We start from the raw sequence: 25,888 nt of genomic DNA on the forward strand, positions 1-25,888 counted from the left end.
CAGCCCCCCTCCCAGCACGGCCCCCCACCCCTAGAAGGCGGGCGAGCGCAGGCGGCCGGCCCCGCGGGGTCGGGGTCAGGCCGGGGTCACCGGGGTCACGGGGCGCCCCGGCTCAGCGCGACCCCTCCCCTGCCCCTCCGCCCCCGCGGGGCCCACTAACCTCCCACCCAGCCCCGGGGGAGAGGGGGCGCGCCTTCCCTGCTGCGGGGAGGAAAGAGAGCGGAGGAGAAGTTCGGAGCTTAGTGCCCACTCCCCACCGCCACCCCGCCGTACCGCTCTCGCCGCCCCGGAACGGCCCGCCGCGGCCTCCCCGGCCCAGCGCCGCCTTCTCCCCCCGCGGCGCGGCCGCGACACTGCGCCTGCGCGCCCGACCCGGCCGGGCGAGCGGCGTCTGAGCGTGCGCGCGCGCCTTGCGTGTGCTGGCGTGGGGGGCGGGGCGTCCGCGGCCCCGCCCCCTCCTCGTCCCCCTCCCTCCTCCCGTTCCCCCTCCCCCAGACACTGCCGCGGCCGCCGCAGGAGCCCGGAGCTCGAGCCGCCCAGCGACTCCCCCTCCCCCTCCCCCAGCCCCGCCCCGCCCCAGCCCGGGGCTCCGAGCCGGAGCCGAGTCTGCGCCTGGGGGTAAGTACGCGACCCTTCCCCAACCCCTTCTCTTTTCTTTGAGGATCCTACCGCCACCCAAAGAAAACCCCGGACTCAGCTGCGTGTCCCCTCCCTTCAGCCTCCTTGCGGGACCCAGAGGTGCCCGGGCCCGCGGGACCCAGTGGTGCCGCGCGCTGCCCCCAACCCCGCGCCATCCTGAGCCAAACACGAGTCCTCCGAGCCCCGCCGAGGGTCCAGATGTGCGCCGCCGTCTGTCCCCACCCCTGGGGAGACCCCGAGGGGTGGGACCCCCGCCCCCCCCCCCGCCCCCGGCCCCGGCCCCGGCCCCCTAGCGCCTCCCTTCTCCCACCTGCCCAGTCCAGGTGCGCGTCCCCCGCGCGCCCCTCCAGGGTTCCAGCTGCGCCCCCACCAGCCCGCTGCCGCTGGGGGAACCTGCCGCCCCCGCCCCCGAGTTTTGGATCCCAGGGTCGCCAAGTCCAGCGCCCTCGGTCTCTTTTACCTTCTCTCCTGTTCCTGGGGCTGAGTACCCCAGAAGCCGGCCCGGGGCAGCGGTTCGGCCCGTGCAAGGGCAGGGTCTGCGGGTGCTGGCATGAGGCCGGCCGCTCGCTGCCCCCAGCCCGTCTGGGGACTGGTCGCGGGCCGGGGAGGCGACTGGCCCCGTGAGCGTGTCCTCTCCTTGCGCCCCACACAGTGCAGTTCATTCATGAGCCGCCCGGGCCTGCGTTGGAGGGTGCGGTGGGGAAAGGATTCAGACGCGGAACCAGGAGTGGGGCAAAGGCCCTGTTGGGGGGAGGGGGCGCGCTTTGTCCCTCCTGGCCTTCCTGACCGTCTAGGGAGGACAGTCCCAAAGATTTGGTGCCTTGTTCTTCAGAAGAGAAGGACACTTGGGAACTGGAGAGGAGAGGTCAGAGGGGCTGCCTGCCCTTGGGGCTCTGTGCCTGCCACCTGCCAGGGTCCCCTGGGGGGAGGTCTGTTGGCTCAGCACTCCACTTCCCTGGGGGGCAGGAGAGCCCTGGCTTCTCTACCCAGTACCATCCTCTCGCCTTTCCCTGGGTCTGCCCAGGAAGAATGAGGTTGTGCACAGCCCCTCTTGAGGTCGGACCCTTAGTCTTGCCTCGCAGGTGCATGTGAGGAGAGGAGTGGGAGTGTCTACCAGGCTTCCAGCCCTGATGTGCTGGCAGCATGACTGTCCTCCAGGGCACCAGAGGGTCCAGGCCCTGGCTTGCTCCAGGTGGCACATGCTGGGGCCTGCTGCTGGCTCACCCAACTCAGGCTTGACCTGTGGGTAGGTGGGTGGGTAGGGATGTAGCAAGGCAGAAGGCCAGTGGTGGGTGGCTAAAGGTAGCTAGGGTAGCTAACCCCCTTTTGGACATTCTACAAGTTCTCTCCAATTGTAACAGAGTCTTAGAGACCTCAGTTCAAATTCCAGCTCTGCCATTCTTTAGCTGTGTGACCTTGACAAATTACTTAACCTGTCTGAACCTTAGTTTTAATATAAAAGTGTGTTTACTACCACCTCCTTACATGATTTGTCATGGGGATCAACTAGATAACGCAGGTAAAGAGTCTGGCACCCTGCCTGGTTGTTGATCAATAACAGGTTCTCTTCTCTGAACTTCTGACCCATCCTAGCATAGCATCACCCTCCTATGCTCCCCCAACCTTTCCAACCTGCTACAGATGGATTGGGTATGTTTGAAGAGTTTGGAAACACACCCTGCCACTTAGAGGCTGGGTCCCAAATGCCATATGAGCCCCTGGGTCTAAACAAGAAACCCATCCTGAGTGAGAGGCTCTATTATATTAAAGTCTGTTTTCCTTTATTTTGATTTTGACCAATTTTTCTCCACTAAACCAACCCTTTAAAGCCACACTTTATTAATAACAGTAGCTATTTTTTTAGAATCCATCACGTGACTTGAATTGTATTAAGAGTTTTACATAAATCATCTTATTTCGTTCTCAAAACAACCACACTACTGAATTATTCCCATTTTTCAGATGAAAGAACTGAGGCCCAGGGTGGTGAAGTAAATTTGCCCAGGTCAGTAGCCAGATCTGTCTCATCCTAGAGACTGAACTCTTAACCACCAGGCCCTGTTGCCTGTCATCTGCCCCTCTCTCGAAACCTGAAATCACAACCACAGGGTCTGAGTGGAGGGTCTGGCAGCTACAGGCAAGAAGGAAGACAAACAGAAATAGGGTGTGGCATTTCTCCAGAGCCGTAGCTGACACCCCCCAGGCCCCTGGTGGAAGCAGCTACTCTGTTGGCGGGGCAGCAAAATGCAGTGGTCAAGAGCATATACTTAAACCAAGTTACCTGAGTCTATATCTGGATCTCCGACAGACAGGCTGTATGATGTTGGGCAAGTTATGTACCCTCTCTGTACCTCAGTTTCTTCTCAGGATCCTGATGGCGAGGAAATGAGTTGACATGTGTAAAGCGCTTAGAACTGTGCCTGGCACAAAATCAGAGTAAAACAAGTATTTGATAAATGCATTCTTTTCCTACTATATTTATTTTCACTTGTGGATACTTTTTAAATGCATTCTTTTCCTACTACCTTTATTCTCATTTGTGGATACTTTTTTGCCAGGCCAGTGAAGTTGGGAGGGGTGGAACAAGGATATTAATACTTCTTTGCTACAGTTTGGAAGACTGAGGCCCAGGTTACATAGTAGCAGAGCTGGCCTCCATCATCACCTCCTCCCTACAGACCTCACTGCCTTCCTATGAGCCCAGGCCCTAAATGAAATCTCCCCCCACCCTCACCACACACACACTTCTTAATGGTAAAATAACAACCTTTAGATAGCTGGAAATAAAGTCCTCTGCCACCCTCCACACACTGCTAGCTAAATTCCAGGACTAGAGAAATTCCAGGATACAGCTGGCTGAGTGGATGAACTGCCCCCGCCCCAACACCTCCCCGCAAATATTCTGCCTCAGTCTCTTCCCTCCTCCCAGCTGCTCTCACTGAAAAGCTTTGAACAGCTGCCCTAGGTGAAGTTCAGCCCAGCAACCCCGCCCTCACAATTTGGAGCTCAGAGTAACCCAGTCAGCCTGAAGAGCCACCAGCCCTGGCTCCACCCTTTACCTGCCCTGTGACCTCTCAGTGAGTTGCTTCTCCTCCCTGGGTCCCTACTTCCTCCCCTGTAAAGTGGGGACAGTGATCTGATCCTGCAAGTGTGCCCTGCCTTCCTGGGTTATTGGTGTAGAGGGGCCGGGGTTGGGGAGAATAAGATCAATGCACTTGTGGAGGGAAGAGTGTTTTGTGACTGTGAAGAGGGAGGCAGCAGATGGGCACAATAATTTCAGTTACTAAGCATCTACCTGGACCTTCACCCATCCTATGGGGTCTCCTTAATATAGAAGCTCCCAGAATGTTCCACCTTCCTTTGGTGTGGAGAGGACTGGGAGGGGGACGCTTCAGAGGTTAATACCCATCGCAGTCTCATCAGGTGGAGCCTTGGAATTAGGAAGACAGGCAAAAAGTAGGAATGGACTGTCTTTATTGCTGGAGTACACTGGAGTTGGGAGTTGACGAGGGAGGCGCTAATGCAGAGGGCCCCCAAATACCAGAGACCCTAGCTACCTTTAACTCTGGTGCCCCAGGGTTCTATGCACCTTTTGTTTACATACCCAGCCTCCCAGGCACACCCACACACACACCTCAACTTAGAGACCAGTCTCCTGTCTCCCCCCAACACACACACAAATAGACACATCAGCACACATCTACACACCTAAGCATACACATTCCCACAGTGCTCTGGTGTTTTCTAGCCAGGGAACATTTAATGAGCTTTTATGAAGGTTTCATGTTCTACAGAGTACTGTTCTAGGCACATGAGAAAAGCATGGTGCCCTGAACTGTGTTCTAGCTTTAAAAAGAGGTTGACCTAGGTTTGAACACCATCATTTTATTAGCAGTGTGACTTAAGGAAAGTTACTTAACCTCTCTGAGCCCCTGTACCCTCATCTTAAAATGGCAATAATATCCAACTCAAGACTGTTAAGGATTAAGTGAAATTATGTATGTGTTATTCTTGAAACAGTGGGCTCTCAATAAATGGTGCCTGTTGCAATCACTAAATTAATGGGGTTTTTGGTTTTGGAATTTTTTTTAAGATTTTGTTTATTTGAGAGACGCCTGGGTGGCTCCACAGTTAAGCATCTGTCTTCGGCTCAGGGCATAATCCTGGAGTTCCGGGATCAAGTCCCACATCGGGCTCCTCGCATGGAGCCTGTTTCTCCCTCTGCCTGTGTCTTTGCCTCTCTCTCTGTGTATCTCTCATGAATAAATAAAATCTTAAAAAAGAAAAAAAATTTGTTTGAGAGAGAGTACAGGCGAGCACACAGGAGAGGAGGAAGCAGGCTCCCCACTGAGCAGAGAGTCAGGACCCTGGGATCGTGACTTGAGCTGAAGGCAGATGCCTAACTGACTGACCCAACCAGGCGCCCCTGGGATTTTTTTTTTTAAGGCAATGTGGCCTGGAAGAGAAGAGGCAGGCATAACACACCGGGCAGTTACTACCTTAGCCTTCCTAACACAGGTTTTTCAGAGACTCCTTGGGACCAAGTGAAACATAACCAGAGCTTCCCCCATCCATCTGAGAGCTGGTGTCTCTTGCCCTGTAATTGAAGTGTTAGGAAGAGGCTGGGGAAAAGCAGGCATCGGGTGGGCAGGAGAAACCCTCTGAGTCTCCCCAGGGGGCTGGAGGTTGCTTTGCTTCCAGAGTTACAGTCACCGATTCTAGGTTTGTTGTTCTCTCTCTTTGTCTGGTTTCCTCTCTTCCCTGGGGAACCCCCGCCTCAAGGCAGAGTTTCAGTGTAGTCGGCAGAAGGGGCCCCCAGGGGCCCCCCAGTAGGACGCGGGTGGGGCAGCAGCGCCTCGGCCATGTGTCTCCTCCACCCTGGGAGCCTCCCCAGAGCCCTGCTAGGCTTTCTCCCCAGGCACTTCCAGAATCCAGGTATCTGGGCTGGCTGCCCCTTACCTCCTCCTCCTCCCCGCCCCAGCCACCCAGACTGTAGGGCTGGACCGCCTGGGCAGCGCTGGGGTCGGGGCAGGAGGCTACTCCCCTGGCAGTCCAGGGCTGGGGCAGGCTAAGAGGCCCCCGCCTACTCCCTCTTCTTTTGCCAATGGAAAAGCTCTCTGGAGGGCACGGCATTCCCAGCCTGCCCTGCTCCGGAGGCAGGAGCAGGGCACTCTGGGAGTTGTAGTCCTCATGCCACTCAGGTGACCCCTGTGCTGAGATAATTGGAGAGGTGAGGAAGCTGGAGAGGGGAGGAGGGTGTAGCTGCTTCCAAGGCAGAAGAAAAGCAATGAGAGTAGGCAGGAGTAGCTGAGACCAGGCAGGTAACAAACCCAGAAGTGTACTTTTTAACTGACTTCCCATTCTGACCCCTCTGTGCTCAGGTCCTTACCCTGAGCACAGAGGGCCAGCTCTGAAGCTGAATCTCTCTTTTTTTTTTTTTCTTTTTTTTTTTTTTTAGAAGCTAATTTTATTGAGAAAGTGATTAACAGAGTTGAAAACTAAGCAAATGAAAGCATGCCATTTTTCTAATAGAGGTAGGAAGAGAAGATCAGGATGAGCTAGCTGGCTCCTGACTCATCCTCCCCTGGCCTCTAGACCCCACCTCTTAGCCTTGAATCCTTAGGCCTAAGACCTCTCCCCATCTTCCCTCATACTCAGTTGCCAGAGACAGGGACACAGAGAGAGAGGGAGAGAAAGAAAAAGCAAGCATGAAAGTGTGTGTGTGTGTGTGTGTGTGTGTGGTATGGAGGTGGTGGGAGGTAGACATTAGAGACTCACAACTTCCAGCTTAGAAAAACCAGTCTCCCCAGTCCAGATCTGGGCTGAGTTCCCCAGACCCAGGGTGGGGTCTCAGCCTTACAGCCAATGAAGGTAAATCCATGTGACTCACCCCTCCCCTCCCCAGGCCCTTATCTCTAGAAGCCAGTGCTTCCACCCACCCAGGCTTGCCGGGTGATCTGCCCTCACTCCTTCGCCTCATGCTCATGATGGGAGCCATGAAGGGAAGAGGGGACCAGCCCAGCTGACCACTGCGCTCTCTGCCCAGGAGGACCATGCGGCAGTAGCAGCCATGCTGCCCTTCCTTCTGGCCACTCTGGGCACCACGGCCCTCAACAACAGTAACCCCAAGGACTACTGCTACAGTGCCCGAATCCGCAGCACCGTCCTGCAGGGCCTGCCCTTCGGGGGTGTCCCCACCGTGCTGGCTCTTGACTTCATGTGCTTCCTTGTGAGTGCCCACACACCATCACCCCTCACTTAGCATCTGCACCCTCTACGCAGCTAGCTAACACCTGCAGCTCTAACCACTCTTCCACCTGACCCTCACTCCCTGGGGCTTAACTGCAGGAGGGGTCCATATCACCCAGACCAAAAAGCCTGGCCTCTGATCATTCACCCAAGCCAGGGTCATCCCTTTGTAAGACAAGATCCTAGCCCCTCTACCACTGCCCTCCTGGATAGTCTGCTGGGCGGACAGTCTGTCTACCTGCCAACTGTTCTCTCTGCCCTCAGGCACTGCTGTTCCTGTTCTCCATCCTCCGGAAAGTGGCTTGGGACTATGGGCGGCTGGCCTTGGTGACAGATGCTGACAGGTAAGACTTTGGGATTCTCCCTTAGCCCTACACACTCATTCACTCACATACACACTCACACACACACTCATTCCTCGGGGATAGGAAAGAACCAGCCCTCTCTCATCCCCCTTTATTGGGGGGATGAAGAGGGACCAGTCCCAGAGCAGACATGAGGGAACATGAAGGCCTACTGTTGGGCCTCTGTCATTTGCCAATCTGCAGGGACCCTCCCCCACCCCTGTTAACCCTGTCTGTTCTCTGTCCCCAGGCGTCGGCGGCAGCAGGAGAGGGAGCGAGTGGAACAAGAATAGTATGTGGGGCACCTGCCCCCTCATCCCCACTAAACCAGCTTTCCCTTTTCTTCTCTCATGCTTCTCTTCTCTTCCTGCCAAGTTACTGGTTTCTCTTTGCAGTTTTCTCCTCTGCAGGCTCATGTTTCGGATTAACGCAGGCGGTGTGCTTCGCAGAGCAGGGGCTCCCCAACTTGTCTCTGCCTCACTCCCCCATCTCTCCCTCTGGCTTTAAGCATGGGAGAAGCCCCTCCTCACATGCCCTGCTCTCTGGGTAGCTGGGCAGGAGGGACTGTCCTCCTGGACACTTATAGAACACTCACTTGTTGGTCACAGAGACAAGATTGGGTGTCACCAGTGGCTTGCCATCCCCTAACAACTAGTTCTTCGTATTTCAGGGTTCCCTGCTCACCCCTTCTGGAGGCCTGGGAGGGGGGCTTCCCAAGGAGCCCCGAGTCTGGCCTTCTGTGTCACATCATGGTCTCTTGTCTCTAGGACTGGCGCTGGAGTTGCAGCAGCTGCTGGGGTCAGGGCAGAGGGAGGGTAGGGACTCCCCTGAGAGACATCACCCAGCCCCCAATACCCACAAGCCCTACCAGGGCTCTCCTAATCCATCCTTTACTTCAGCACCCCATTGCCCTGTGCTTATAATATTGGCTCTCTTGCCCTCCTCTCCTGTCCCCTGCTGGTCAGCTCCAGAACTGCAGGCCCTGCTCCTATTCTTAGTTCAACCTCCAGGGGGTGATGATGAAGACACCCTCCTCCCCTCACTCTCTGACCTGCACTGGTTCACCCCAGGTCCCCTGAAGGAAAGAGGCAGGGAGAAGGCAATCATTCCTCCCCGCTTCAGCCTCTGCGCTTTCTGTGCCTTGTCTAGTCCCTGGAGCTCTGGAGTGGGAGCCCCTCACTTCAGACCTGCTCCCCAAGAGCTCAGACTCACCAAGCTCTCTGATTTCTCACCTCCCCCACCTCCAGTGTGGCTTCAGCTATGCATGGGGACAGTCATGACCGGTATGAGCGTCTCACGTCTGTCTCCAGCTCCGTCGACTTTGACCAAAGAGACAATGTGAGTGCCCTCCTGCCTCCTGCAGACTTGTTACCCACCCACTCCTCCTCCAGGGCAGGAGGCTCAGCAGCCTTAACCTCCAGTGATACAGAGTCAGGACCTATGGAATGTGACCTCCTCAGCAAAGGGCAATGCTTGTCTAAGAGCCACAAGATGACCACCCAAACTTGGATGGTCTGTATTCCATTCTAACCTCCAAGCTAGCACCAACCTAACATCATGAAACCCAAACTCTGTCCCACGTGGAACTCTGTGCCTGTCTCCACAGTTAATCCCAAGGACCCTCTTTCCCTTAGACAGGGTTTTAGAAGTACTAACAGGCCTTTCTGGCCCAAGTAGCAAAACCTAGAATTCGTTTTGTTGCTCAGAGATTGCAAGCTGGTAGTCCTAGCTGGGTGGGGCCAGTTGTAGAGGGGAGCTGAGTGCCAGAGGCCCCTGTAGACAAGGCATGTACTTGGTGGTTCACAGCAGTGCCCAGACCCTCATTCATGTCAGACCCAGTACTCTGGCATTACCTCCCTGGCCCCTGTCATCCTGTCAGGATCAGGGTCCTGGACAGAACTCTAATCTTTAGGCCCTGAGATGGCCCCATCAGTCCAACTTGGGCTGGGGGCCCTGGGGACAGCAGTTCTTATAGGAGCCATAGTTGAAGAAGCCTGTCAGCTTCCTGAGTTGGACTCATACTGGTAAGTAGCAAAGCAAAGGTATCACTTCTGCCCACCAGAGGTGTCCAGATGGTTCCCCAGACTCAGGTGATGTTGGCAACAGGTAGCAGTCCTGCATCTTATCTGGAAAGCACCTCTCTCCCCAATTCTGTGTTAAGCCTGGACCTTCTCCTGGAAGGAAGGTGGAGGAGGATTCTCTCTGCCTACCCCTCCCCCATATATTTCCACCTTGCTCTCAGTGGGGTCTCTGTCTGAAGTCAGGCCTGGGGTCTTGAGGATAGGAGATTGCAGCTCAAGGGGACTGGGGGTCTGGTCCCTCTGGTGTGTACTAGAAGAAAGGTGGCAGGAACTCAGGCAGCTTGGCCTACTCTCTGCTGTTGGCAAATTCTTCTTGTTAGCTACAGGTCTGGAGGTCCCCACTGCCCGTCCTAGAAACCTGAATCCCACCCATCCTTACCCTGACCCACAAGGCTTCAAGCTTTCCTCTGGTTTCACTGCCCCATTGGCTCTTTGCAGGGACCTGCAGCTTTGAGCATGAGCATCCACAGATAGGCCAGTTTGGCCTTAGTCCTTTTCTCCTTTGAGGGCTAGCACTTTCCCTCTACCCCTCTGGAATGAGCTACTTTCTTTGGGGGGTTGTGGAAGTTATGCCAAGATGGGCCCCAACCTGGAGGTGATCGTGAGGAAGGGATGGGTGGGATTCAAGGGGGGGGGGGGAAGGTTTGGGTTGGTGGGGTAAGAACTCCACCTGATAGCCCTCTGTCCCTCCAGGGTTTCTGTTCCTGGCTGACAGCCATCTTCAGGATAAAGTAAGTGAACAGTCTTCAGACTCTAAGGAAAGAGAAAACAGAGAAACTTCAGAACCTGTCATTTCCCTACAAAATCCAGAGGCCAGCAGCTATGAAGGCCTTAGCGCTCCTAGCCAGCCCAGCACCCTCCTCCCTCCTCCAAGAGGCCAGGCCCTGGAGTCCTGGCCTCTGTTTTTCCCCCCCGAGCTGGCCTCACTTTACCCCACAGTCTCCTGTGTTGCTGCCCCCTGCCTGGCGGGCCCGCTCTGCCCTCGGCTCTCCACGCCCCTGCCACCCCATGAGGGCAGAGGCTGGAGCCCCCCACCTCAGAGCCTGGGTGCAGCCAGCGGGTGGGGGCAGCAGGCAAGCTGGGAGCAGCCAGCCAGCCACAGGCAGGAGCCAGTATCCAGCAGGCAGAAGTCAGGAGATCGAGCCAGAGTGCAGCAGGCAGGCAGTGAGCGCTGAGAGAGGCAGGAAGCCCGGACAGGTCAGCACTGCCACTGCCCTCACCCCAGCCCCTGGGGCCCCTGCCCAGGTGCACCATGTATGCGCTTCTCAGCACCCATAAGGCACCACTGCGTCCCCAACCACGGTCCTCCCTCCCCCATCAACCTGCCTTTCTTCCTCTTCACCCTTCTTTTCCATATCCTCTCTTCTCAACCTTTCTCACACTTTCTTCATCTCTCTGCAGTCTTCCCTTTTGCCCCTGTTCCCTTCCTCTCTCTCTCTCCTCCTTTCCCTCGCCTTCCCTCTCCCTTTCTCATCCCTCCCCTCCCAGAAAGGGGGCCCAGAGACCCACTGTACCCCCATACTGCTGCCAGACTGGCAGGGGCTAGGGTGGCTATGGGGTGGGGGCGGGCAAGGCAGGCAAACCCTGGTCCCTCTGCTGCCTGGGTCCTCACCTGGCTCCTCTGCCGCCTCGTGCCTGCAGGGACGATGAGATCCGGGACAAATGTGGGGGCGATGCTGTGCACTACCTGTCCTTCCAGCGGCACATCATCGGGCTGCTGGTCGTCGTGGGTGTCCTCTCTGTGGGCATCGTGCTGCCTGTCAACTTCTCAGGGGACCTGCTGGGTCAGTGAGGGCCAGGATGGGGAGGGCGGGGCAGGGGAGAAGAGGCAGGAGGACACGTGCCCTGACCCCAGTGTCGTCCTCTCCCTCCCCTTCTTCCTGCCCTCCCCAGAGAACAATGCCTACAGCTTCGGGAGAACCACCATTGCCAACCTGAAATCAGGGTAAGGTTGGGAAGCCGGTTGGTGAGGTCAGGGTCTGCGCCATAGTCCAGCCATAATACGGATGCAAGGGGAGTGCTGGGGGAGAGGTGGCTGAGGTTGCAGAGGTGACTGTGGGGCCCTGAGGGCTTGGATTAGAGACAGAGGAGGTGGATGTCTGCTGGGTGTGCCTGGGGATGCCCAGGTAAAGAAGCAGCCGTGTGACCACAGGCCAGGGAAAGATGACAGGATAATTGGGGGGCAGTGTAGCCTGTAGGCAGGGCAGGAAGAGATGACCTCCTGGGGACATTTCAACTGCAGCCAAATAATCTTGGGGCCTCAACTATACAGAGTATGGGCCCTGCCCTGTAAGGGGGTCAGTCCCAGAAGACAGGTGGCAGGAGAGGGGCCCCGTACCAGGCTGAATTCACACTGGGAGGTTGCAGGTTGTCTGAGGGTGGCTCCATGTACTCCTGTGCCACACCCAGGAACAACCTGCTATGGCTGCACACCTCCTTCGCCTTCCTGTACCTGCTGCTCACCGTCTACAGCATGCGTAGACACACCTCCAAGATGCGCTACAAGGAGGACGATCTGGTGAGTGGAGTAGGGGGGCCAGTCTAGCCCGCCTCCAGCCTCCTCCCTTCCCTCCGGGCCTTGCTTGCCTCAGCCTCTAGGGGTGTCAGCACGGCAGGTGGGGGGGGACGCACCTGGGTTCCAGGCCTGGCTCGGCAGCTCAAGACCCCCTATGCTGTTGGGCAGCCCGGGTGGCTCAGTGGTTTAGCGCCGCCTTCGGTCCAGGGCGTGATCCTGGAGACCCAGGATCGAGTCCCACGTTGGGTTCCCAGCATGGAGCCTGCTCCTCCCTCTGCCTGTGTCTCTGCCTCTCTCTCTCTCTCTCTTTCTCTCTCTCTCTTGCGCGCGCGCGCGCGTGGATAAATAAAATCTTAAAAAAAAAAAATGCTATGCTGCACGTTAAGTTGCCTCCCCGAGCCTTGGCTTCCTCATCTTTAAAATGAGACAAAAAAATAAATAAATAAAAATAAAAAAAATAAAAATAAAATGAGACAATAAAATCTTCCTAAGGTCAGTGGGAAGCACCCATGCTGTGCCTGGCCTTCAGGAAACAGCTGTGATGATGCTATGGCAGTGACGTGCCCTGTCTGCATTCATCTCCCGACCCGGCACAGAGCACTCGCTCCATGCCAGCCACTGTGCCCAGTCCTCATGGCCCAAGGATCAGAGAGTTGTTCCCCCTTCCCTGTTCCTCAATGACCCCTTTGGGATCAAGGGGCCAAATGGCTCTTTGATTAAGCTTGCTGCCTGATTTCATTTAGATCTACTCTTCCCTGCTTGCTTGCTTGCTTGCTTTTATTCTGTTTTGTTTTTTGTTTTTTTCCTCTCCCTGCTTTCTCTGGTACCTGGCTTACTCCTAAGGCCTCCTCCCACCCATTAAACTCACTGTGCCCCACACTCTCCTAGCATTCTCAAGCCTCCTCCTCTGGAAGGCAGACCCACTCCCCTCTCACCCCCAGGTGAAGCGGACCCTCTTCATCAATGGAATCTCCAAATATGCAGAGTCAGAAAAGATCAAGAAGCATTTTGAGTGAGTGGCCACTCCTACCCCAAGCCCAGGTTCCAAGGGCCCTCCTTTGCTATCCAGCCCCTCAGACTTCTCACGCCTTCCCACCAAGGTCTGGGGCTGCAGTGGGGGTGGAGGTGAGAACACAGAAGAATAACATGAGTCCAGGGCATTCTGGCACTTGGGCTGGGTGTTAGGCCTCTGCAAGAACAGGGGAAATACAAGAAATACTTGCAAAGTGAGAAAAGTGTGTGTCATATCCACCCCCTCCCATGCCCATCTCCCCTCCTGGCTTGAACTGGGTCATGGGTTGTTGACCAGGATCCATAGGCCCCTTGAGATGTGTGGTTTCAAACTTTTATGTGACATGCTGGGGTTTGTGTGCAGACTGGCAGAGGGGAGCTCCTTGGTTTTCACTGGGTCCTGAGGGAGCCCTGAAAACCTGAGCTACATGTTCCCTGAGGCTCTTTTCACCTCTGGAGTTGTTTTGTGGAGAGGGGAGTATACATCTCCAGGAGTGCCAGGTGGTTGGAACAGTGCATGTACAGGATTAGGGATCCTGTCATACATTTATCTGTACACTCAGCAGACTTTTTCAAACAATATTAGGGCTAAGTCACTGTGGTGAGCCTTGGGACCCTAGAAATAAATGAAAGATCATTGAGCACTCACGGGATTCACATGGTGGCGGTTAGCATTAGGAGCTGATGCAAGGTCTGATCAGAGTTTGGTCTGAGGTCGGTCTGTGACCAGAATTAGGAGTTGGCCAGTGGCCCTGATAAGGGACATTGGTGGTCAGAATCAAGGACTCAGTGAGGTCTAGATCCACTGTCAGTTGGCCTGGATCAGAACAGGATCGAGAGTCAGTTTCTTTTTTTTTTTTCTTTTTTTTTGAGAGTCAGTTTCTGGTCAGGTTCAGATCACAGATCCCTTTGTTGCAGGTAAATGAGTGGTTTGTGATCCGCAATAGTGAATGGATACTCATTTGTTCCACATGCATTTATTGTCACCTTCTATACCCCAAGTATTAACAAATTAGAAACAGGCCAGACCCTCATAGAAGTTAAAGAACAGAAATCAAATTTAGATTATCCTCGGTCGGTAGGAGAATGACTTGGGATCCTATCTGGAGTCCAAGCTGTGATCGGCATTAGGGGGCAGTCTGGGTCAGGATTAAGGACAGTGTGTGCTCAGAATTAGGCGACATCTTAATATGACCGTCCTGTTGGGATCAGTTGTCAGCTTGTACTGGTAAGCCTTTAATAACAAATACTTACTGAGTACTTGGCATGTGCCTACACCGGAGTCGGAGCTGGGGTTACAGCAGTAAACAAAAAAAGAAAAAGCCTCTGCCCTCATCGGCTCACATTCTGGTGGGCGAGGCAGATAAGAAACAAATGAATGAGTAATAGGTACCATGTCAAGCAGGGTCAGGTGCCAAGAAGAAAACTAAAGCAGTGAGAGAAACAGAGTAGAGTCAGGAAGAGGTGTGTTTCCATTGGGGAAACATTGGGGTGGGCAGGGGGTCTCTGACAGGGCCCTGCATGCCATGAGGAAGTGAACCCTGCTAACCAAGCATCCATTCAGCACACATTTGTCATACACCTACTTTATACCAGACCTGATGGGTACCTGTGGGGAGCTCATGGTTGAGGCTTTCTGTTTCAGGGGTCAGTCTGTGGTTTCGTTTAGGAAGCAAACTGTGATTAAAATTAGTGGTCAGCCTTTGAACAGGAGTGGGGGAGACTATAGTCCTAATTGGAGCTTGGAGAATATCCCCAAGGAGTTGAGTATCAGGGAGCAATCATCTCATTGATCCATTCGTTCCGCACATGTTTATTGAGCACCTACTGTGTCTAAGCTGTTGGCCCAGGCTTGATGTATGGTGATGTATGAGTAGGGTTTGTGATCCAAGTCTGGGGGTCTGTCTGGATTGGAAGGCTGCCCCAGCAGAACTAGGGAAGATCCTGTATGCAAAATCAGAAAGCCTGCATGGTGGGGATTAGAGGGTTAGGGATTAGTTGGGTGAGAATGAGGGCTCAGCCTGCCACAGGGCTGAAGGTCCTTCTGAAGAAGAACCCTAAAATAGTTGGAACAACACAGCAACAGGGAAAAGGTCTACAGTGCATTTCAAGGACCCCATCCCAGATTGAAGTTTCCAAATTCTCATGGATTTGCATGGTCCACTTTAGAACTAGATCTTATACCTCTGTGACACTTGGTGGTTCTTTATTTAAAAGGTTTTTTTTTTTAAGATTTTATTTATTCATTTGGGGGGATGGGGAACAAAGAAGGGGGAGGAAGAAGGGGGAAGCAGACTCCCCACAAGCCAGGGAGTCCAACATGAGGCTCAATCCCAGGACCCTGACATCATGTCCTGAACCAAAGGCAGATGCTTAACCAACTGAGCCACCCACATGCCCCTAAAAAGTTTTTTTTTTTTTTTTAAAGACAAGGCTCAGTGACAACTGAGTGGCTCAGTGGTTGAGGATCTGCCTTTAGCTCAGGTCTTCCTGCATCAAGCTCCCTGCAGAGGCCTGCTTCTCCCTCTGCCTGTCTCTCTGCCTCTCTGTGTCTCTCATGAATAAATAAATAAAATCTTAAGAAAAAAAATATGTGGCTCAGTCTAGATTAGAGAGCAGGGAGGGAGCAGTGTGTGATGAAAAGTAAAAAGGAACTGCTCCTTCCATCAACAAGCACCTCTCGAGTCCTGCCAGGTACCAGTACTGAGAGTCACAGTTTCCCTCTGCTCAGTTTCAAGGCAAGATTAAGGTCAATTTCAGGTCAGGGTTAGAAGGTCAGTCTTGGGTCTAGGTTATGGGTGATTTGGATCCAGGTAAAGGGTCAGTTTCAGGTCAGGGTTCAGGATCAGTCTTTGGTCAGTCTTGGGGCAGGAGTCATTCTGTAGACTGGGCTATGGGTAAGTTGTAGTCAGTTCATGGTCAAGGCTGTGTTGGTCTGTAACCAGGTATTCTAGAAACAGGGTTAAGAGAACAACCCATGAGTAGAAACAGTTTCTCTCAATTGGAAGTTTAGAGCTTGGACATGGAATCAGCCCCCAGCCGTGGCCTCCCTAGCACCACACAGGTATACAGTCATCCCAGGTCATTAAGGAGTGTGCAAAGTCCCCGTGCCCTCCTATTTCCTCCCGCTACTCACATAAACATGGGGAAGAATTTCAAAGGTTTATTCATATGGAACTCCCATATTTGTAGACCAGAGAGAGGGAGCTTGAATTGGGGATGTAGGTCTTAAAGGTGATGAGGTCACGGCTGCAAGTCGGGAGGGGGCGCTGTTGGGCAGAGTCCCTGCAGAAGATGATGGTGGACTGTGTTTCAGGGAGGCCTATCCCAACTGCACGGTTCTTGAAGCTCGCCCGTGTTACAATGTGGCTCGCCTTATGTTCCTCGATGCAGAGAGGTAATGGGGGGATGACACTGGAGGGACCCCTGCCTATTGTGGAGGGCATCCTGGCTGCCACAGGCACCTGGCTCCCCTTCCAGGTTTTTCCCAGGGCATGTGATTTTAATTCAACCCCTGGAGTGCCTGTCAGTTCAGCTCTGGGAAGAGCAAGCCCTGGAGATTCGAGTTTGTTGCAAGAGGCAAGGTGTCCACCATCCCCACCTCATCTGAGGACATCCCCTTCTCTAGCTACAGTATAAGAAATTTAGGTCAAACCATAGGAAGAATTTTTGGCCCTCAAGGGATGGGTGGGAAGACTCTTGAATGGGGACATATCTGAACCATGCATTCCAAGCTCACCCCCCTGTCCTTAGGGAGTGGACCTAGATGACCCCTGAGCCAAGCTCCGACCCTTCCTTCCAGTCATTCGCAGTCCCAGCTGGGCGGCGGGTGACTGGGCGCCTGGTTCTCACAGGAAGAAGGCCGAGCGGGGAAAGCTCTACTTCACAAACCTCCAGAGCAAGGAGAATGTCCCCACCATGATCAACCCCAAGCCCTGTGGCCACCTCTGCTGTTGTGTGGTGCGAGGCTGTGAGCAGGTATGAGGTGATCTCTGGCTGCCAGAGCTCCTGCTGGGTATAGGGAGGAGTCGGACAGATCCTGGGAAGACAGGTCACAGTAGAGGCAGACACTCCAGGTGTATGTCCCACGACCCCCAGGAACACACACAAACGGCCCTTGCAGATAAACAGCCAAAAGTAAACAGACTCCCAGAGCAGGCAAGGCCATGCCAGGGTGGGTGGCGGCCAGGACTGAGAGCAGAGTGCAGCACCTCCCTCAGCAGACCCCCAGCTGTTCCTACAGCCCTTGAAGCCCCAGTTCCCCCATTGGGTTTGTCCCTATCCCAACAGTGGCCAAGTTTTCAAGCCCCAAATCAGAAGAGGTCAGTCAAGAGAACAGTGTTGTGCTGTATTTGCCAGCTCTGTGGCTTTAGGCGAGTGTCTTGACTGCTCCGTGCCTCAGTTTCTTCCTAAGACAGGGCTAATTGTACCTTCCTTAGGACTGTCAGGAGGGTTAACACATAGAAAGCTGAAAGCGGTGTAGTACCGGGGACCAGCCTGGCTCTCTGCCCAGAGCCCTTGCCTCGCTTGCCCTCGACAGGTGGAGGCCATTGAGTACTATACAAAGCTGGAACAGAAACTGAAGGAGGACTACAAGCGGGAGAAGGAGAAGGTGAACGAGAAGCCTCTTGGCATGGCCTTTGTCACCTTCCACAATGAGACCATCACCGCCATGTGAGCCCCTGCCCTGCCTGCCCATCCCAGTCCTTGCCCCCCGGTGACCAGCCAGCCGGGGGTCCTGGGTCCTTGCGCTCATGGCCAGCTATTGGCAGGGGGGCCCCCAGCGGCTGGTGCCACAGTAACCAGTGCCCATCCCCCAGCATCCTGAAGGACTTCAATGTGTGTAAGTGCCAGGGCTGCACCTGCCGCGGGGAGCCACGCTCCTCATCCTGCAGCGAGTCCCTGCATATCTCCAACTGGACCGTATCTTATGCCCCCGACCCCCAGAACATCTACTGGTGAGCACAACAGGGTGGCAGGGGCAGGCTTCATGGGGCCTGCTGGCTTCAGCGGGTACAGGGAGGAGAGGGGGGGTCCAAGGTGTCCCTTTCCCCTGCCTTCCCAGGGAACACCTCTCCATCCGAGGCTTCATCTGGTGGCTGCGCTGCCTGGTCATCAATGTTGTCCTCTTCATCCTCCTCTTCTTCCTCACCACCCCGGCCATCATCATCACCACTATGGACAAGTTCAACGTCACCAAGCCCGTGGAGTACCTCAATGTGAGGCCCGTGCCCATCCCGCCCCACCCCACCCCTCCATGCTGGCTCACGAGATACAGATGCCAGGCCTCGAATCCCTCTTTAGGGGGAAACCAGAATGCCCTCCTGCCCAGCCCAGCCCAGCCCCACCCAGAATTCCCACACAACCATGGGCTGCGGAGCCCCCTATGAACATCCCTTGAGCTCCGTGCTGCCTTCCCTCTAGCAAGACCACCCGTGGGTTTGCACACACCTAGAGAGATACCTGGGAAGAGAGAGAGCCCAGGGCCGGTTTTAACTGACCATGTGACCTCAGACAAGCCCCTTCTCCTCATCCCCCCACCCCGTCTCCCCGACAGAAGAATGGAGGTTCAGACTCCATTATTGGCTTCCCAACTTAGATTCTGATGCCTTTATTGAACAGACTTTTTTTTTTTTTAAGATTTTATTTATTCATGAGAGACACAGAGAGAGGGGCAGAGACACAGGCAGAGAAGCAGGCTCCATGCAGGGAGCCCAATGCAGGACTCGATTCTGCGACCCCAGGATCACGCCCTGGGCCAAAGAGAGGCACTCAACCGCTGGGTCACCCAGGCGTCCCTATTGAACAGACTTTTACATGAAACCCTGTGTGGAAAAGCAAGTCTGCTCAGATGGCAGTAGAGTGAGGGTCACTTACACCAGCTCTTCCCTCACCCCTCCTGCCATGCACATGGCATACCTCCTTAGGGCCTCAAGGTCCAAAGTCAGACGGTTTGAAAATTACTGAGTGATAAGAGCAAAATATATCAGACCCAGTCTGCCCAGGTTCACATCCCCACCCCACTGCTTACGAGCCGGGTAACCTACTGAATCTCTTTTTGCCTTAGTTCGCTCATCTGTAAAGGAGGGTAATAGCGTTGTTGTGACATCCACACATGTAAAGCCCAGGATCTGTGCCTGGCACTTAGGAGGTACTCAGGAAATGCTAACCACTAGCGTTACTCACCCTGCAATGGTCCTCATGACCCCGGCTCCCACCTTCGCCTCGGTCCTGCACGGGTTCTGGACTTCTGCCACGGGGCCCTGGGAGCCATGGGGCCTGGGCTTAGCAGGGGAGGGGGCAGGTAAGCAAAGCCAGTCAGACTGGGGCCCACTAGACGGCCCCCACCTGATAGGTCCCCTTGTGCCCCTCTGCAGAATCCCATCATCACTCAGTTCTTCCCCACCCTGCTGCTGTGGTGCTTCTCGGCCCTGCTCCCCACCATTGTCTACTACTCAGCCTTCTTCGAAGCTCATTGGACACGGTGAGTGGCCTCACACGCCCTGCACGCTGGCCCTCCTAGGTATATGGTCATCCCTACTGGGCAGCCCTTGCCCCTTTGGCTTCCCTGCCCCAGGGAGTCCCAGAGCTGTCAGGGAAGGGAGGCTGGCCAGCATGCTCCCACCAGGAGGCCCCCATCCCAGCAGAGCAGCCTGGGACACCATACTGGCTGGTGGAGCAGGCAGGGGGGCTGGCTCACCTGACCTGAGCCCCGTGCCCCCTGCCTCAGCTCCGGGGAGAACAGGACCACCATGCACAAGTGCTACACCTTCCTCATCTTCATGGTGCTGCTTCTGCCCTCGCTGGGACTGAGCAGGTGGGTTGCAGAGGATGGGATGGGAGCTGGGGTTGGGGGGTGGATGGATGAGCAAGGGGAGCTCCCACTTCCCTTACATAGCTGGGGGACCCATGTCTGCGGGGGCATCCCCAGAGGCTCATGGACTAGACGACTCCTCCCCTGGTGTTCTGGGCCATTCCAGGCCCTCACACAGATCTCTCCGCTCCTCTTCTCTAGCCTGGACCTCTTCTTCCGCTGGCTCTTTGACAAGAAATTCTTGGCTGAGGCAGCTATTCGGTTTGAGTGAGTGACCTGGGCCCCAGGGAAAGAGACCAGAAGACGGGTGGGCATGCCTGAGACACCGCCTTCCCCCATGGGAGGGTGCTGCAAAGCTTCCCACCCTGCTGCGGGGGGCAGGGAGGGGGGTACTCACATGGTGTGGTGGGGGTCATCCCGAAGATTACATCACAGTGCTCGGTTGTGGACATGGAAGTGTCCCTGGGGTCTGTGCTGGGGTTCATTCTCTGGGAACCCCTCTAGAGGTCACCTTCAGGGTACACTGGGGGCTTTGGGACCCACACTGGGGGATTTCTGTGAGAGCCTATAGAGCTTGTACTCTGGGACTCACTCTAGGAGTCAAGTTTCACCCAAGAGGTTTGAATAGGTGTCTGTAATAGGATCTTGGTCATACTTTGGGAGTGACTTGGGGGTTATCCCTGAAGGTCCCTGGAGCCCATGGATATCCATGGATACCTTTCAGTATCTATGGATCTCTTGGGCTTACAACTCTGGAGTATTTACAGGGGACTCTGTGGCTCATACTTGGGGTATTTATGGGGTACCTATCCTGGGAAGCCCAGTGAGGCTGTTTGGGGTCAGGAGGATGGAGGGCCACTTACCATGGCTATATATGTGGGCACAAGCTCTAGGGGGTCTTGCTTTAGGCCATCTATGATAGTTTCACGTTTGGGGGGGTCACAGGCATTGACAAAGATTCTTGGGCTCCCCACCCTGAAGATCTTTGAAGAAGGGTCTGTGGGGCTTATGTTCTGGAGGTGTCTGAGGCTCACATTCTGGAGGGTAACTGTGAATGAATTTAAGGTCGAAGGGAGTACTTTCTGGGTATTCCTAGGGCTCACACCCGTAGGGGTCTTTGAGGGTCTCATGGGGGTTGTCTGTGGGGATCTCAGGCAGTCATACCCTGAACACTGGTGGCCTTAGGGATCTGGAGCACTCTCCATGGGTCTTCCTAGGGTACAAGTTCTAGGAGACCCCTCCTGGGCTCACACTCTCAGATTGTATCAGCTCACACCGAGGGCATTGAAGGTGTCTGTTGACATCTGACATCTGCTCCTGGGGCTCACACCCTGGGGGGACTGGGACACGGGCGCTTAAGAGCTGAGCTGGGGTGTCCCCACGAAGGGAGGCACGTCGAGGGTGAAGGTGTGTGCTGCTGTGCCGGCAGTGGGTCGGCAGCCACTGGGTCACCCAAGGGTGCAGTGCTGGAGCACTTGGTGCCTGCAGGTGCGTGTTCCTGCCCGACAACGGCGCTTTCTTCGTGAACTACGTCATTGCCTCAGCCTTTATCGGCAACGCCATGGACCTGCTGCGCATCCCAGGCCTGCTCATGTACATGATCCGGCTCTGCCTGGCGCGCTCTGCCGCCGAGAGGCGCAACGTGAAGCGGGTATGGCCGCCTGGGGCCGCCGCGGCCCGCGCAGCGCCCCCTGGTGGGCCCAACCAGGAACAGCGGCAGCCATGCTAGGGTGTGGGGACTCAGGGGTGCTGGAACTTGGGGGACCCGGTTCCGTGGCCCTGCGCTAGCCCCTTCCTATCTGGAGCCTCAGCCTTCCCGTATGGGCAGTGATGATCAATATAGACAACCCTGAAGGCCCCTGCCAGTCCTGACAGTCTAGTGTTCTGATGGGAGTTGGGGGAGGTCCGGGTCCCTAGACCTAGGGTCTGTGCGCCCTAACCCCGTACAAAGGCTCTCGGCATCCCATCCCCAGGCCTACCCACCTGCCAGCCCCCGATCTCTCAGCTTCCCCTCACCCATGACCCGTCACTGTACCCACCCTAACCCCATCTCAGCCACAGCCCCTCTTTCCATCTCCTTTCCCCTGCCCCACCCTAGATATCGGGTTCCTTTCCCCCATGGCTTCATTCGTAGGCGCCTGCCCCCTCCCACCTGCCCTGCGCCCTTCCAGTCTGTCCCTCCCCTCCCTGAGCCACCCTCCTGCCCATCTCCCCCCCAGCATCAGGCCTACGAGTTCCAGTTTGGCGCAGCCTACGCCTGGATGATGTGCGTCTTCACGGTGGTCATGACCTACAGTATCACCTGCCCCATCATCGTGCCCTTCGGTAGGCACCGCCGCGCCGGGACCTGGGCCCTGCTCGGGGGGACCCAGGACCTCACCTGCCTCACTCTAGTAAGGAAGGCCACCCTGAGTGGACAGGGCCCCGGCTGGGAGACCGGCCCCTCGGGCCTCCCGCCCGGTCCCTGCCTCAGTCTGGGGCCTGGCCTGGGGGGAGGAGGGGGAAAACCATTTCAGCTCAGGTTGGCCCCAGCTGTTGTGCTGTTGTGTGGGGCAAAGTCACCCCAACATGGCCATACTCATCCACACCAAGTGCCTTCACTCAACTGATACACTTGGACACACATCACATACCCACAGAGGTGTTCGCGCACGCCCACACACACTCACACCTACACAAGGTCTGCGGGTACACTTGGACACAATCCCATATGCTCAGGAAAGACCTTTGGATTCCAGGGTGGGGTTGGGCTCTTGCCACTCGTGGAGATACCCCACTGTAGCTAAGCTGTGCGTCTTGAACAAGCCCTTCTTCCTTCTGAAATTTAGTAAAGTTTCCCTGCACCTGTCACCCCATTGGTGCCCTCTGCTTTCCCCCTCATAACATCCTAACCCCTTAACCACCCTCCCTGGTTGCTGAAGGCTCCAAACTCCCAAACTAACCTCCTTGTCCTCATTCAGAAGCTCCCATTCCCTAAGCCTCCAGGAAAACAGAACTTACCACCTAATTTATGCCCATCTGTTAAGGGACAGGGTAGAGAAAAAAACAAGGGTTTCGAGGAGAAGCTTGTTGACTCATATGAATAGACTTCTAATAGGATTTTCACTGAGGGGCCGCGGAACGAAGTAGGGAAGCTGAGGAAACTGACATTGTGTGATCCTGTGACAGGCTGGGGCTCTGTCCTGTTTGGGGGCTGGGGCAAGAGGAGGGAAGCCAGCCCCCAGCCGTCTTGGAAGGACTAGGATGAGCCATGACAGGCACACAGGTCCGGTGTCACGGGTTCCGAGGTCAGGGCCCATGTGGCTTCCCCCAGGGCTCATGTACATGCTGCTGAAGCACCTGGTAGACAGGTACAATCTCTACTACGCCTACCTGCCGGCCAAGCTGGACAAGAAGATCCACTCAGGGGCTGTGAACCAGGTGGTGGCCGCACCCATCCTCTGCCTTTTCTGGCTGCTCTTCTTCTCCACCATGCGCACGGGTGAGGGCCACCTCCCCTCCCCCCCGCCATCCACACACACCTCCCGGAGCACCAGGGACGGGCGGGGGGGAGGTGGGCGGGGGGGGGAGGGGGGGCTCCATCCAGAGTCAAGGCAGAGCAAGCCAGGGGAGGGGCCGTGATGGCCCAAGGGTCACAGGCGAGGAGCCCAGGAGAAGCCAGGTCAGGCCACAGCACAGAGGAATGCAAGAGTACTTTCAGAAGGTGGCAGACGTGGGGTGGTGGGCCCCTGGAGGGGGTGCCCAGAGGAGAGGTAGCAGCCCCATCCTTTCCCCCCCACCCCAGGGTTCCTAGCCCCCACGTCCATGTTCACATTCGTGGTCCTGGTCATCACCATCGTCATCTGTCTCTGCCACGTCTGCTTCGGACACTTCAAATACCTCAGTGCCCACAACTACAAGGTGTGGGGCGAGGGGGGCAGGGGAGGGCTGAGGGCAGAAGCTCAAGGGGGTACAGGGGAGCAGGGGGATGGGTGGGAGCTGAGGGCAGGGGCAGTGAGGGTGTCAGGAAGGCACGGGGTCCTGCTCGTGGCTGAGGGTGAGGACATCTCCCCACTCCCTGACTCATTCTGGGCTCCCCAAGATTGAGCACACAGAGACAGATGCCGTGGACCCCAGAAGCAACGGTCGGCCCCCCACTGCTGCCGCTGTCCCGAAATCTGCGGTGAGTACACTGGCTGGTGGCCTGGTGGGGAGGAGCCTACCAGCGAGGCTCAACTCAAAGCCAGGGGTCCCATCAGTCCTCCAGAAAGTCAAGCCTGTTCCAGCCCCCAGGGGGCCAGGGAAAGATCTGGCTTCATTGAGGGGGCTGCCCACCCCTCCTGGGGCGGGGGGATCACTATCCTGCTCCCTGGAGGCCCTGAGAACCCCCCATGAGGTGCAGCTGTCCCTCCTCACCCTCTACCCCTTTTGCCCTCCAGAAATACATCGCTCAGGTGCTGCAGGATTCAGAGGTGGACGGGGATGGGGATGGGGCTCCCGGGAGCTCGGGGGATGAGCCCCCGTTGTCCTCGTCCCAAGATGAGGAGCTGCTGATGCCTCCTGATGGCCTCACGGACACAGACTTCCAGTCTTATGAGGACAGCCTCATAGAGAATGAGATTCACCAGTAAGGGGAGGGAGGGGCCCTGGAGGCCACGCCCTGCCCCCCACCCCACCCACCCCCCACGGACACTAAAAAAAAAAAACGCTAATAATTTATTAGATCTAAAGCCCCTTCCTCCCCCATCCCTGCTTTCATTAAGGTATTTAAACCTGGGGATTTCACCACTCTCCCCCACCATGGAGGGAGGGAGGGACCCCCCCCCAACCTCAGTGAGGAGAGCCCCGAGCCGGACCCGGGGCAAAGAGGGGTGCGGACAGGATTCCCCAGATCAGTGCCCCCCACGCGAGTAGTGTGGTCAGGAGAGGGTTATTGAGAGCCAAGAGGGGTACCTGGTGCCATGGCTGGAGACCTGGGCGGGGCAGGCAGACCAGGGGCTGCCCTCCTAGTTCTTCCCTCCCCCCAAGCCCCCTGGGTCCTGGCACTCCAGAGAAGTGGAGCCTCCAGCCCTGTGGGTTGCATGAGAGGGGAGGGGCTGCAGAGTGGAGGGGGGAAGAGTCAGGCCCCCAGCCAGGGACGTGACCTAGGGGTGGGGGGTGGGCATGGCTGACACTGGAAAATGGGTTTTTGCACTGTTTTTTTTTTTTTTCCTTTAAAATAAAAATGAAAAGAAAAGCTCTGAGGCAGGTGTCCGATTTGTGCTGCTGCCCTGGAGGGTCCTCTATATCTGGAGGACCTGTTCGGTGCCTGGACAAGAGACTTATGGTGTCAGACCTCAGTTTCTCCAGGGAGAGAATGGGCACAGGAGATGTTGGGGGAGTCTCAGGCAGGAGGGGCTGCTGTGTTCACTCCGGAGTTGGTCAGCTCCCAGCCCCTGCCGTGAGGAAACTGGGATGGGACACAGATTCTGAATCCTCGAGGGCCACACAGATAGGTGGGACAGAGATTCAGGGAGAAAGGCCGCGCAAAACCACAGATTCCCCACTGGCCCAGGAAGAAGGCTTCCTGAAGGAGGAAGATCCCGGGAGGGTTGCTTCTAAAAGACTCAGCAGGTGGTTCTGGAGGGGAAGAGGCAAGGAAGTGGGGCCACAGTAGCCCACCAAATAATATCCTTATTTGTTGTCATTGTTGCTACAGCTTCTTGAGCAGTTATTATGTGCCTGGAATTAGGCTAAGTGACTGTATTATGTGTTTTAAGGCATTTACTCCTCAGAGAGTCTGCTCCAGGGTCAGGCATGGGTTTGCTGTGAGTCTTCCATAAGATGGGATATGCCAAGTGCCCCCTTGGCCCAGCACCTGACCCAGGAAAAACACCCAATAAATGCCAACTATAATTAATGCTGTAGCCATTAATAGTACTCCAAAGCAGTGTGGTTTTCTCTTCAGAAAATGGTTTCTCTACAGAGGCTCAGTGAGGCTCTAGGGGTTTGTCTGAGGTTACTGGCCTGGGAGGAGTCTGGGAAAAGCCTTTCTGAGGATCTCAGTCAGCCCAGGCCCCCAACCAACCTGTCCCTTCCCCCTCAGGAGTGCCTGAGGGCCTCCCCAAAAAGCCTCCTTCCAGACAAGTCTCCTGCCCAGTCAAATCTTACCCATCCCCAGGCTCTACTGTAATCTACTTTTTTTTTTTTTTCTAAGATTTTGTTTATTTATTAGAGAACATGAGCAGGGGAAAGAGCAGAGGGAGAGGGAGAGGCG

At 55.7% G+C, this 25,888-nt stretch overlaps 2 protein-coding genes across 5 annotated transcripts in view; one reads left to right on the top strand and one right to left on the bottom strand.

Moving 5' to 3' along the window:
• The window catches only part of MRPL14 (mitochondrial ribosomal protein L14), a 13,935-nt gene extending 12,671 nt beyond the window's left edge, over window positions 1-1,264 (bottom strand). The window contains exon 1 of one of the 2 annotated variants that reach the window (XM_038554189.1): window positions 1,100-1,264. The gene's annotated coding sequence lies outside the window, so the exon portion shown is untranslated. Of the gene's footprint in view, window positions 1-273; window positions 357-1,099 lie in introns of those variants that run through there. The other variant, XM_038554190.1, reaches the window with a different exon arrangement.
• The window catches only part of TMEM63B (transmembrane protein 63B), a 25,142-nt gene extending 267 nt beyond the window's left edge, over window positions 1-24,875 (top strand). Inside the window, exons 1-24 of one of the 3 annotated variants that reach the window (XM_038554185.1) lie at window positions 505-618; window positions 6,686-6,868; window positions 7,153-7,232; window positions 7,483-7,524; window positions 8,480-8,570; window positions 10,007-10,044; window positions 10,955-11,097; window positions 11,207-11,258; window positions 11,723-11,831; window positions 12,770-12,840; window positions 16,156-16,236; window positions 16,694-16,817; window positions 17,380-17,513; window positions 17,660-17,797; window positions 17,905-18,058; window positions 19,217-19,323; window positions 19,570-19,656; window positions 19,855-19,920; window positions 21,142-21,304; window positions 21,873-21,978; window positions 22,967-23,134; window positions 23,438-23,553; window positions 23,735-23,815; window positions 24,072-24,875. In XM_038554185.1, the coding sequence (XP_038410113.1) occupies window positions 6,710-6,868; window positions 7,153-7,232; window positions 7,483-7,524; window positions 8,480-8,570; window positions 10,007-10,044; window positions 10,955-11,097; window positions 11,207-11,258; window positions 11,723-11,831; window positions 12,770-12,840; window positions 16,156-16,236; window positions 16,694-16,817; window positions 17,380-17,513; window positions 17,660-17,797; window positions 17,905-18,058; window positions 19,217-19,323; window positions 19,570-19,656; window positions 19,855-19,920; window positions 21,142-21,304; window positions 21,873-21,978; window positions 22,967-23,134; window positions 23,438-23,553; window positions 23,735-23,815; window positions 24,072-24,263 (2,502 nt within the window). In that variant the 5' untranslated portion in view covers window positions 505-618; window positions 6,686-6,709 and the 3' untranslated portion in view covers window positions 24,264-24,875. Of the gene's footprint in view, window positions 1-504; window positions 619-6,685; window positions 6,869-7,152; window positions 7,233-7,482; window positions 7,525-8,479; window positions 8,571-10,006; window positions 10,045-10,954; window positions 11,098-11,206; window positions 11,259-11,722; window positions 11,832-12,769; window positions 12,841-16,155; window positions 16,237-16,693; window positions 16,818-17,379; window positions 17,514-17,659; window positions 17,798-17,904; window positions 18,059-19,216; window positions 19,324-19,569; window positions 19,657-19,854; window positions 19,921-21,141; window positions 21,305-21,872; window positions 21,979-22,966; window positions 23,135-23,437; window positions 23,554-23,734; window positions 23,816-24,071 lie in introns of those variants that run through there. The other 2 variants (XM_038554186.1, XM_038554187.1) reach the window with 2 other exon arrangements.
• The last annotated feature ends 1,013 nt before the right edge of the window (window positions 24,876-25,888 follow it).

The sequence above is a fragment of the Canis lupus genome, chromosome 12 (assembly GCF_011100685.1).
Source record: "Canis lupus familiaris isolate Mischka breed German Shepherd chromosome 12, alternate assembly UU_Cfam_GSD_1.0, whole genome shotgun sequence".
NCBI classification, from domain to species: Eukaryota; Metazoa; Chordata; class Mammalia; order Carnivora; family Canidae; genus Canis; species Canis lupus.